Genomic DNA, 13,269 nt, shown 5'->3' on the forward strand with positions numbered 1-13,269 from the left:
AGTACAAGTTATTAAAATGTCTCCTTTCAGAAATCTGTTGCTATTAAATAAATGGCTCTTTGAAGATTATCCAAGTAAATGTTTTTTCTTTTTTTAGAGTGCGTCAATTTATAGAAATGGTGAATGGTACGGATAGTGAAGTACGGTGTTTGGGAGGCCGAAGTCCAAAATCTCAAGACAGTTATCCTGTTAGCCCTCGACCTTTTAGTAGTCCAAGTATGAGCCCCAGCCATGGAATGAATATCCACAGTTTAGCATCAGGCAAAGGAAGTGCTGCACATTTTTCTGGTGAGATTCAATCTTATGATATTATCTTTATGTTTTTGCCCTTTATATTTTTTAATCACAATAAAATTTTAAAAAATCTAGACACTTCTGTAGCAGTTTTACACATGTGTATACTTGGTCTCAAGATAGTCTGGAAGAAAAACTATATGTGGATCAGATGCCTGTGTTTTTAGTACCAGGAAGTAACTTGAGCTATTTCTGAAAATAAGTTATTATAGCAGATCTTCATAAACAAATGCTAATGTTCGAGTTGTCTCTAGAAATTAAATAATAAATATTTGGTAATGAAAACATAATTATATGTTTTAATGAAGTTTAAATTTAAAGGGGGTGATGTGTCTGTGATGTCTTATGCTGCTAATCACCAAATCTAGCTGGGCTGCCTGCTATCTATCTTATTCTTTCTCAACCAAGACCAGTTCATTTTCTCCTGTTCCCCACCACTAACCCCCCGCCTCCTGTTTTTGTTGTGTTTTTGTTTGTTTGTTTGCTCACCAGCCTTATTCTCCAAGGCTTTTGGTATTCTCTTGATTAGAATTCTCTCCTTTCTTAGCTTTTATGATGATTTCTTTTTTTATTTTTTTTATATTTTTAATTAAATCTTTATTGTTCAGATTATTACATTTGTTCCTCTTTTTTCCCTCATAACTCCCCTCCTTCCAGCTCCCACCCCACCCTCCGCCCTCACTCCCCACCCACTGTGTTCATCCATAGGTGCACGATTTTTGTCCAGTCTCTTCCCCAATCTCCCACACCCTTTTCCCCCCAAGAATAGTCAGTCCGTTCCCTTTCTATGTCCCTGATTCATTATAATCACCAGTTCATTCTGTACATCAGGTTATTTATTCACTTGATTCTTAGATTCACTTGTTGATAGATGTATGTTTGTTGTTCACAATTTGTATCTTTACCTTTTTCTTCTTCCTCTTCTTAAAGGATACCTTTCAGCATTTCGTATAATACTGGTTTGGTGGTGATGAACTCCTTTAGCTTTTCCTTATCTGTGAAGCTCTTTATCTGACCTTCAATTCGGAATGATAGCTTTGCTGGATAAAGTAATCTTGGTTGTAGGTTCTTGGCATTCATCACTTTGAATATTTCTTGCCATTCCCTTCTGGCCTGCAAAGTTTCTGTTGAGAAATCAGCTGACAGTCATATGGGTATTCCCTTGTAGGTAACCGAGTTTCTTTCTCTTGCTGCTTTTAAGATTCTCTCTTTGTCTTTTGCTCTTGGCATTTTAATGATGATGTGTCTTGGTGTGGTCCTCTTTGGATTCCTTTTGTTTGGGGTTCTCTGCGCTTCCTGGACTTGGAAGTCTATTTCTTTCACCAGGTGGGGGAAGTTTTCTGTCATTATTTCTTCAAATAGGTTTTCAATATCTTGCTCTCTCTCATCTTCTGGTACCCCTATAATTCTGATGTTGGTACGTTTGAAGCTGTCCCAGAGGCTCCTTACACTATCTTCGTATTTTTGGGTTCTTTTTTCATTTTGCTTTTCTGGTTGGGTGTTTCTCGCTTCCTCACATTTCAAATCTTTGACTTGATTCTTGCGCTCCTCTGGTCTGCTGTTGGGAGTCTGTATAATATTCTTTATTTCAGTCAGTGTATGCTTACTTTCTAGATGGTCCTTTATCATACCATCGAAGGTCTCATTAGATTTCCTGTACATCTCACCAAGTTTATCGACAGACTCTAGAAGCCTCTTGAGAGACATCAAAAGTGTGGTTCTGAACTCAATATCCTCCCTTGATAGTTTTGTCCTGTTTCTTTGTCTCTGCATTTTTTACGCTTTCTTGGTACACCCCCTCGTGGTCTTTGTGCGCAGTCTTGTTGTAGTTAAGCCTTGATTGTTATAGTTAATACTAGAGGGATTTGACCTCCAGGCCGACTGGCTGTGATAATCAGCTGTGTCTGCAGTGGAAGAACTTGTGTCCTCTAGGGAGGTGTAATCTAGCCTTTGCCTGAGGCTATCCGGCAAATGCCTCTGTGCAGGGCTTGGGCGGGGCGGGTCCCAGGGGATCAACAGGGCGGAGGAGGGAGCAGTTATGGCTGCTCTCAGTCCGTCCCCAGGGGCTCTGCCTCTCTGTCACAGCAACAGCTGCAAACCTCGGAGAGACCGTAGCCAGACAGTCCTGCTTCTCCCGTTTGAGTCTGGGTCCCTAGAGACTCGCCTGGATCTGGAGCTCAGAGTCTGAGGCTCCCTCCGGATTGAAACAGACAACCACGCCCTCAGCCACCAGCCCGTGCCGCGCGCACTCCGCACCTTAGTATTTTACTTCAGCACTGCGCCTCCTCTGATTCTCGGTTCCTCCTAGTTGTAGAACTTCCATTCAGCCAGCCTTCCTGTGGTTCTGGATGATGTCCGTTCCGTCTTTTAGTTGTATTTTTGAAGTGGTTGTTCGAGGCAGCAAACTCCGGCGTTAACCTATGCCGCCATCTTGGTTTCTCTTATGATGATTTCTACAAGTTTATTTCTAATCCTCCTTAGTCTTCCTTCTTTGCTTGTCTCTTTCATTCTGTTTTTCCCATGGTGTTATCTTCCTCAGTACATTTAACTTTATAAAACAAGTCAAGTGCTCTTTCCTTTCCTTTCATAGAGTAACAACTTTGCTTTTTCTCAATCAGCATAGAGCTCTCTTTTTATATCACTATCCTGTACAGTGCAGATGATTCTCATGTTTATATCCTTAGCTGCTTCCCCTCTTGAATATCATATATAGTCACTTCAGACTTGGACAAATTCTTAGCCTTAATAAAATGAGGGTGATGATAACACTGCCCTTATGGGGGATTGATCCATAATGAAGCCTTCAATAAATGTTAGAGGAGATGATAATTATAGCTCACAATTAAGTGTACATATATCTTTTCAAAGAAGTTAACTGTTTACCATTTAAATAGTCCATTGATTTAAATAGTCCTATATTTTAAATACAAAAGTCAAAATATGGGTATATTATTTACAACCTAATAATAAATTAATGTTTGTTTTTATTTTCATGATCTATCTTTTCCCTTTTTTCCAGGTTTTGAAAATTGTAGTAATGGTGTAATATCAAATAAAGCACATCAATCATATTGCCATAGTAAACACCAGTCAACTAATTTGAATGTACCAGAACTGAACAGTATAAACATGTCAAGATCACAGCAAATTAATAACTTCACCAGGTAAGTGATTTCTCTAGCTTTTACGTTACTATAAGCAGCCTAATTCAGGTGTTATCATGTTTAATAATTTGGAAAATTTGAGTTGTATGCCCTATAATGGAGGTCTAGGAATTCCCAATCCCTTAGAGAAAAAAAGGTTAGAAAATAAGTTTCCCAAAGCTTTTCAATCTCTCAGTATGCTCATAGGCTCTTTCCTTTGTTCCTTCTTATTACTCTCCATTCCCTTGCCCTTATAGTGAGGTTATAAGGACAAATGCAGGGCTCTGCAGTCTACTTTTCCTGCCATCACAGTCCTATATAGATGATCACACACATGCCATTTGTTATGTTTCCAAGTTATATCAAAGTATTATATTTAACCTCTAGTATTAACAAATGACACGTTTACAACTATTTTTTCTCTCTATGTATATTTTTTTGCTGTAAATGTATGTGGAATGTTTAGTGACTTTCAATTAACTAATTTTATAAAAACTCTTATTTAAGAGCCTATCTTTATGTAGCTTGATTATAGCAGATGTGGTTAAGTCATTATAACAGTGATTGCCAACTGATGGTCCACAGACCACTGGTGGTCCGTGAGGTCCAAAAGGTTGGCAACCACTGATATAGAACATAGAGCATGAGGAGAGTATTAAGGACCGTTGGATGTCAGCCATTTTGCTAGGCAGGAAGAGCTTTGAGAGAAAAGATGACTATCCTATATAATAAAAGGGTAATATGCAAATCAACTGAATGGCAGAACAACTGGTCGCTATGGCTCACACTGACCACGGCGTGGGGGGGAGGGGGCAGATGCTCAATGCAGGAACTGTCCCCTGGTGGTCAGTGCGCTCCTGGCAGGAGCAGGCCTAAGCCGCAGCCAGACATCCCCCAAGGGCTCCTGGACTGTGAAAGGGCTGAGGGCTGAGGTGTGTGTCATTTTTCCCCCTCCTCCCAATGCACGAATGCCGTGCACTGGGCCTCTAGTATGTCATAGTATACTCAGGTTTAATGTTCATGAAATCTTTTAAAAGTTCCTGAAATGTAATCACCTGAATTCAGTACTAGTGTTGTGAAAGCAAAATCCTATGAATTTAGCCTGCCCAAATCATCTAGCATTTGAATCTTAATTTGGTTTAGAACTCATGTTATAACATTTTAAAAATAATTATAATGACCATGGCTGGTGTGTCTCAGTTGGTTGAGCATTATCCTGTGCACTGAAAGGTTGCTGATTTGATTCCTGGTCTGAGCACATGTCCAGGTTGTGGGTTCAGTCCCCAGTTGGATTGTGTACAGGAGGCAACTAATCGATGTTTCTCTCTCTCTCTCTCTCTCCCTCTCTCTTTCTCTCCACCCCCTCTCCCTTCCTCACACTCTAAAATTAATTTTAAAAATAACAAAAAATAATGGATAGATTTTACAATTTGATGTTGGTTTAGTCTTATAACATGAATTGATTGGTCTCACTACATTTTGGGGAAATTGTTCATCAGTGCAGATTTTATCAAAGGAGAGAGAACCTAACTTTTAGCAAGGAATCTTAATGGAAATATGACTCCAGAAAAAGGAATATATGTAAAAATCTGTATTTGCAAATTTGGCAATTTATCATAGTCTCCATGTTATCCTTCAGAAGTGACCAAAATTTACTGAAGTAATGGTGTGTGGTACAGGCTATAATGGAGGTCCACAGAAGTCATATGAGAACAGTAGAAAAAGTAACTATCTTTTGCTGAGGAGGTCAGGGTCGTCTTTGACAGTAGAGATGACATAGTAAAAACAAAATTAGAATATTTAGTAGTAAAAATTATGTATGGGAATTTTAAAGGGTAAGATTTTAGTACTTTATCATTAATAGAGCATTCTGCCATTTTTTGCAATCAGTTGGTGAGTTTTTCTCTTAAATACTATCCTCATGGCAGGAAGTTGCTAAAGGGACCTATTATTACCTGAGTTCAGGAAAGGAAATGTAACATAAGGTGTTGATGACACAGCATTCTCCCTTGTGTTCAGTATAAGAAAATAAGCTTTTAAATCCCCTTAAACTGTTCAACAGTAACAGTTATTTTATAGTTGGTAATGGCTTTCCTTGCAACAGTATTGTGTAGTAGGCAAAAATGGTATTAACTATGAAAACCATTTTACAGATGTAGAGCTGAATACCAAAAAAGTAAATATGTGGGCTTTTTTTAAGGTCAATAATTAGTAGCTGGTAAGTTGCAGAACTGAGACGACTTCCCAGGATTTGTGACTTCCAGACTTGTGCTTTTTCCATTATACTTCCCTCTATTTGAAAGTCTCCTCTCCATGCTAATGTCTGTTCTAGTTAACGTTACTTCTTCCAGGATTTTTGCCTTGATTTATATCCCCTCCACATGTGTCACTCCTTGTGATTAACTTTTATCATAGTAATAGTCCTTTGCAATACAATAACTTTATTAGCTTTTAACAGGTAGTTTGCTCCTACAAGGCAGAGGCAGTTTCATTATATCGTTAGCACCTAACATGGAACATGAAGAACTTGGCTCAGGAGCTCTTGAATGTGTATTAAATGAAAGAATCCCTCTCAAATAGTATATTGAATTGTTTTCTTAAAAAGTGGTTTAGTATATCATTAAGATCACCAAAAGCTATGTTCTTAAGGATTTCTACTAAACATTGTTTTTAATGTTAATTAACAACTCTCAAAGGTCACCAATATAATACAAAGCTTTTCTGACTCATGGAGTTCTAAGGCAGTTGCCACCTTCTTTATCGATCTCTGTCTTTTCACCAAATAGATTTTACTGATAGAAGTGTGCACATACCCACCCACACACACACGGTACTTAAACCACACACACGAGTCATGCAAGGTGTTAACCATCTCTGGTGGCATTATACGTAGAATGCTTTTTGTTCATCTGCATTCAATGTTCTTGGTTTTTCTAAGAAATGAATATCCCTTGCTTTTTTAATAGAAAAGGTCATTTTTATTTAAATATTTCCTAAATTTTCATCAAGTGTTTCCTTTTGGGCTGTGTAATCGTTATCTAGATCATCATAGGCGATTCTTAAAGATTAGGTATTTTTTGTTGCTTCCTGTGTCGATGAATCTGAAGGTCCTACATTGACTACTATATTATGTCCAAATGTAGTTATTGGCACATAGTTATTCTGTAAATGTAAAATGAGTGAAAATTGAAAACACCCTAAATATCCAAATCAACATTTTAAAATTAAGATTTGGCAATACTTTTAGTATGTGTACTTTATTTCCCTTATCTCCAGGAGTACAACTTTGTTAAAAGTCAGCTACATATTTGGCTTTGAATATATTCAAGACTTAACTAAATACCTACTTTGAAGATTGCTTTTGTCTTATGAAATCATTTTTATAAGTAGGCTATGTAGTTGAGTAGTAATTTATTTTAAACTAAGCTGCAAGTATGCGATTTCTAAAATTAGGTTTGTTTTTTCATTTTCAGTAATGATGTAGACATGGAAACAGATCACTACTCCAATGGAGTTGGAGAAACTTCATCCAATGGTTTCCTAAATGGTAGCTCTAAACATGACCACGAAATGGAAGATTGTGACACCGAAATGGGTCTGCAGTGATATTTCTTACATTTTTAATAAAAAATGATGACTACAAGGTTATGTTTTTACTCGTACTGATTTACAGCTGATGAGCATAAATCAAATTTAAAGATAGATGTATGTGCCATTGGATTTGATAATACACATTACTTCTCTTAAACTTTCTTGTGAGAGTGGGTTGCTAGACAGAGCAGAGTTACTTTATACTACTTTCTGAGGTTAAATGCTACAGAGTTTTCTTCGCTGTTAGCACTGTCATTAGTGCAGCGGTACCAACTTAGTGTTAAATATCCTTTAGAGCAGCAGTCGCCAAGCAGTGGTCCATGGACCACTGGCGGTCCATGAGGTCCGAAAGATTGGTGACCGCTGCTTTAGAGGATATTTAAGGTTGGAGATATAGAAAGGTTTTATACTCATTTTGCTGTAGCCAATAAAGGCCAAATGGGTAGAGATGCTTTTTTAAATTCTAATCAAACAGAATTTCTTAAATTCATTTAATGTGAATATATGTGACTATTCATAGTTCAGTGCCTGGCACTTAGTAGGTACTTAAGTGTGACTCCACCTCCTCTTTCCCCTAAATTAAACGTCATCCTTAATTTTACTTTCTTGACAACTTGTGTAGTAAACTGCATTGTAAAGTTAAACCAGCAAACTTTCCCATCAGTTGGAAAGTGAACATTATTAAAGCTTATAAATTCTTCTTTGTCAGAATTCCATGGCCAACATTAGACTTCTTAGTATTTTGAGGTTAAAAGGTATTTTTTCAAATTGTTATGGGTATATATAAGAAACTACTTTAAAAATGTAGTTATTATTTTATTATTTATACAACTACCTTGTTGTTGGGGATTATGTATTCTACTGTAGAAATCCTTTTTTCAAGCAAGGAGTATGACTAAAAAGGCAGCCTAGTTTTATTTTATCAGATAATCAGCAACTTAAAAATTCAAAGAGTAATTTGAGCATAGTGATTAAGAACAAGAGTTATACAGCCAAATTACCTGGATTCAAATTCTGCAACTGCCACTTACTAGCTGTGTAACGTTGGACAAGTTACTTAAGAGCTCTGTGTCTCAGTTTCTTCATCTGTAAAATGGATATTATAATAACTGCTTCATAGATCATTGTGACAATTAAATGAGCTAATCTGTGAAAAGCTAATAGAACAAAGTGCTTATTACATATCATCATAATCATTTGTGATTACATGTATTATTAGTAATTTAAATGGTTACATTGTTAATCATTATTGTCAACCAAAATATATACCCTAAAATTATTTTCTAAAAGTAGTATTCTTCTGAGCGTAATGTTTTTATTGGAATTATTTAGCCTCTCTTAGCATCCAGGAATCATTTAATTCTGCCTCTATTCTATGGCAGTTAAAGTAGCCTGACAGGCAGTTACTAACTTTTTCTTTTTTTCTTAATGTTGCTTATTGTAGTTTTAGAGAATTGTGCTTAACTTTTTATAAAATTTCCCTTGACATATAGGTACATCCTAACACTGAGAAAGGTTGTCACCTGACTTTCAACTGCATGCTAGATATTGGATCCTAGACTCTTGAGACCTAGATAAAACATACCTTTTAACTGCAAAGTTTCATATTAAATTAAATAAATCTGCATATTTAGAGAAAAACATTAGGTAATAGTTACTAAATTAAACATATAAAATGTTATAAACAATTTATGTTCATTTCTCCATTGCACTTCATTCAGTGAGGTAGTAAAATACTTGTTTTGGTTACAGAAGTTGATTCAAGTCAGTTAAGACGCCAGTTGTGTGGAGGAAGTCAAGCTGCCATAGAAAGAATGATTCACTTTGGAAGAGAGCTACAAGCAATGAGTGAACAGCTGAGGAGAGAATGTGGCAAGAACACAGCAAATAAAAAAATGCTGAAGGTACATTTGTTTTCCCCTGTAAAATATAAATGCATCAAAGGAACTAAATTGTAGTTTTGTAACACACAGAATAGAGCTAGAAATTCTTGTTGCACATGAACTCCCCCCTGGCTTCCTATTTGAGAGTGAAAGTGTTGTATGTGCTTGGGCAGTTCTGCTCTACTGGAAATAGCACTGGAGTTCAAGTAAAAAGTATAGACTCAATCCCCAATTGTGCAACCTGTCAGCATTGTGTGCACTTTGTCAACTTACTTTTCTTGGTCTTTTCTCAGCTATAAAATTGGCAAAGTTAGGAAAAATGTGAGTATGCTGATAAAACTGTAAATTTGAGATATTTTTATTTTAGTAAACATTGCTCAGAGTTGTAGCAAATTGAAAGTCTAATATGTACACGGTTTTCATTTTGATGATGATTGGTGAAGGATTTTGGGTCATCTAGTTAATACATTTTCAGGTCTTTTCTAGTTAACATTTATGATAGCTAGTAAGATGGATACAATTTAAACAATTTAGTAAGTTAGGCACAATTTTGTGTATCATTTGAAGTTGGAGTTTTCTCCTACTTTAAGTCAGGATTGTAATTAGCTGTGGAGATGTTATTCCTTTAAAAGCTTCTTTCAGACTCGAAAAAGTCCTACCAGCCCTGTAAGTCTATGAAACATTAACCTAGCCATTGTATATATATTTTTAATCCTGTGTTAGGTTTGTTATCAGAGAATTGCACGGGTGGAATTTCTCCGTTGCTAGTGGGAGTGGGGTTCTTAGGATATCTTGAGAAAAATAATTTCCTAAGACTCACGGGAGAATGAGATATATTGAAAGGTTTATTTGTGTGTTGTTATATCCCTTGGTTTGCAAAGTCCCATTTCCCTTAAACCAGTCTTGGAAAATATGCAGCTGGGGGTTCGGCAGAGCTAGAAGCAAAACCAGTGTCCAAAGTTTCTGTTCCATGGTGGAGTTGAGTCCAACAGTGCATCAGACTGATTGTAACCCATTAGTCCATTGTGTGGGCCTTGTGGGAGAATGCAGGGGAGCATGCCCCTGCAACAAGAGTGCTAAGAGAGCAGGAGGGCCAACAGAGCCAAACAAAGGGAGAAATTCCTTTGTTTAGGAGTCTAATGAATATCAAATCTTCCCACACTTGCAGTGACCATGCCTGTTCTGATCTATGGCGTGTTCCCCGGTGTGATTGACAGACAAGTACCTTCCCACGTCACTCAGACCTGGAGAGCGTTAAGCTGCAGCTTCCTGGCAAAGCTGTGCAAATGGCATGCCTACATTATCTAACCTTCTCTTTGCTTCTTTCTAATTATTAATAACCAGGTTATTACAGTGGTATCAGGTTGGGCTCAAAGATGCTAAGTTATAAACATTTTCTCCTGAATTTTTGAAAGTTCAAAAAACCAAGGAGAGATTCATGTTGTGCTGCTTGGGTGTAATGTACGTAGTAGCAAAGGGCAAGGCCCCTGACTTCCCTTCCTGACTCAAACTGAGAGTCGGTGCACCAGTAGCAACACCCAGTAGCACTGAATATGGCATAAAGTTAGCAAAAATCATGCACCTACATATCTGCTTGATCTAGGATGGGTTAAGGAAACACCTATATACATCTCCAGTTAAAGGTATGCAGTCTTGTATTTTCAGTATCTGAGGTGGGAAGAGAGGTGTAGTCACTATACATAGTACTTCATCTACTGGATAGCAAACTGCTACTCTAATAGTGATCATCAGCTCTTAAAGAAAAAGTTTAAAAGAAAATTGGTGGATTATGTGATTTAAGCTGTTTTTATTTTTAAACATTCATCCTTTTTAAAATAATTTTTATTGATTTCAGAGAGGAAGGGAGAGAGAAACATCAGTGATGAGAGAGAATCACTGATTGGCTGCCTCCTTCATGCCCCCCTGGGGATTGAGCCTGCAACCCGAGCAGGTGCCTTGACTAGGAACCAAACCATGACCTCCTAACTCTCAACCACTGAGCCACATGGGCAGTTATTTTTTGTTTAAAAAGTCATATCAGACATTCATATACTATTAGGAAAATAGCTGTCCACATTTGCCCTATAAGATAATGAGTTCTTTGAGGTCAGGCTAGGCCTTTCCTTAACTCCTCCCCTTTTAAATATATCTTATGCATATAAAACCTAGGTATTCAATGGATGTTTATTCAATTGAGATTGAATTCATTTGAAAAGTATAACTGATTTTTCAAGATTGGGTATTTTCATCACTGTCAACTTCATAGAACCTTTTCTCATATCAAGAGTGGCAAGAAGAAACTTATTTCTTGGCCTTTCTTAAGTTGATTTTAAGATAGCTAAAGTCATCCATTTAGGAAATTATTTTGCTAGATACTGAGGTTCTCAACCTTTTTGGTGTCTAGACACCTTAAGAAACTATTAAAGATTCTCAAAGAGTTTATTGATTTCACTACACTAGAAATTAGAACTAAAACTAAAAACAAGTCATTAGAAATAACAGTAAATCCATTAATTAAATATTTTTGTGGAAAAAAAACTATCTTCCCCAACATGGGGAATAAATGAGAAGCATAGGATTGCTTTACATTTTCACAAGTCTTTAATGTTAGTTTTAATCAAGATGAGCTGGATTCTCATACTTACCTCCACTATATAGTTGTGAGAGAAGGAGAAAGATAAAAGTAGTCTTTCAGTGTTACTATGAAAATAGTTTTGACTTCACAAAACCTTCTGAGAGGGCCTTGGACCCGTGTCCCTGGACTACACGTTAAGAACTGTTGTTTGAGTGGATATTTGGGAATATGAGATGATCCTAAGAATTCATAGACATTTTTTAGAGCAGGTCATCTGTTTTCTTGCTAAAACTTTATGCTAATTGAACATGATGAAGGAATGTGTGATTTCTGCAGTGCCTTTGAAAATTTAAGATTCCACTCAATCAGCTAACTGTCCTTGGTTCCAATTTGCATGAAGCTCAGAAAATGGCATTACATGGCCTAATCTCAAAGATATTCCTTAATTATATATTGAATTATGTGAAAGTGTAATTCATCTTCATCTAAAGAATGTAGATGGCTTTGATTTTGCATCTCTTGACTTTTAAGCAAATGCCAACTGCTTTTAAAGACTTCCTTTATGTTCTGAGCTGCTTTCCCATGCCCCAAACTTTTCTTGACCCAGATAGGAACGAGTGAGTAATCTTATAAGTACCTAAAGAACAAGGCTGAAGGATTTGAAGCAGTGTGAAGAATAAAGGTTTTTGCCATAGTTGAAAATATTTAGACTTTATTCCTTTTTATTCTTCACTTCAGATTACATGTGATGTAGGGGGTATTTTTTATTTTTCTGGTTTTGTATAAACTGCTGAATCACATACATATATATGGAAAGAATGGTTTGGGTAAAGTCAAAGGTAAGATCACCTAAAATGCTTTATGATAAGGTGCACATGTACAATATTTGCTTCCCTCAGTTGTGGAGTAACCGGCACATTGCAGCCCACCTGTGGTAAAATGGTAGGGAGTCCCTGCAGCAGTCCAGTTTCCCTTGACCTTTTTTCTAGTTTTGTCAGTCTTCCTTTCCTCTTTCCCTGCTGTCTTTTTGTTCCATACCTGTCTAAGCCTGCCAGAGGCTCCCTGGGAACTACCTGACTTTGGTCAGCAGCTATTTATTGAACTTACGCAGTGTGGCCAGGCACTGCTATAGGCAGTGTGGAGAGTCGAATGTGCATGAGCAGCCCCAGCTAGCAGGACTTTTACTTCAGTAATTGAAGCAGTAGAGCCATTTAGACTCACTCTATTTATAAACTGCTACAGATTTTAAGGCAAATATTAGTAGCTTCAGAAACCTACCTAAATGAAATCACATTTCCCTCTGAAATTGTTCTCACTGAGGTAATATCCTATCTAATAATAGACAAACATGGTAATTGACCGTACCTTCGCTACGCATGCCATTGGCTAATCAGCGCAATATGCAAATTAACCGCCAACAAAGATGGCGGCTAATTTGCATACTACAGGCAGGGAGGGACAGTGCCATCCTGACTGCCCCGCTGCCATCTGGGCCTGCTATTTGCGACCCAGGGCGGTGGGGTGGGACAGCACCATCCCGCCTGCCCTGCCACCATCCAGGCCTGCTATCTGTGACCCAGGGCGATGGGCATCCGTGTGCGACCTGACTCGGGGCGGCGCCCCAACCCCCGGATCGGCCCTGCCGTGTGCGTGACCCGGGGAGGCGGGGCAGGCACTGAGGGATCGGGCCTGCCATCTGCCACCCGGGGAGCGGGCCTAAGCCAGCAGGTAGTTATCTCCCAATGGGTCCCAGACTGTGAGAGGGCACACGTGGGGCTGAGGG

General features: G+C 37.9%; 1 protein-coding gene across 1 annotated transcript in view; it reads left to right on the plus strand.

Annotated features, from left to right (window-relative positions):
• Window positions 1-13,269, plus strand: part of RANBP9 (RAN binding protein 9) — a 109,041-nt gene that overhangs the window by 88,517 nt on the left and 7,255 nt on the right. The window contains exons 9-12 of the mRNA XM_070405702.1: window positions 98-288; window positions 3,314-3,458; window positions 6,911-7,032; window positions 8,781-8,932. Of these exons, the coding sequence (XP_070261803.1) occupies window positions 98-288; window positions 3,314-3,458; window positions 6,911-7,032; window positions 8,781-8,932 (610 nt within the window). The remainder of the gene's footprint in view (window positions 1-97; window positions 289-3,313; window positions 3,459-6,910; window positions 7,033-8,780; window positions 8,933-13,269) is intronic.

This window comes from Myotis yumanensis, unplaced genomic scaffold (genome assembly GCF_028538775.1).
Source record: "Myotis yumanensis isolate MYYU_CA2020_CCGP unplaced genomic scaffold, mMyoYum1.0.hap1 SCAF_2, whole genome shotgun sequence".
Lineage (NCBI taxonomy): Eukaryota > Metazoa > Chordata > Mammalia > Chiroptera > Vespertilionidae > Myotis > Myotis yumanensis.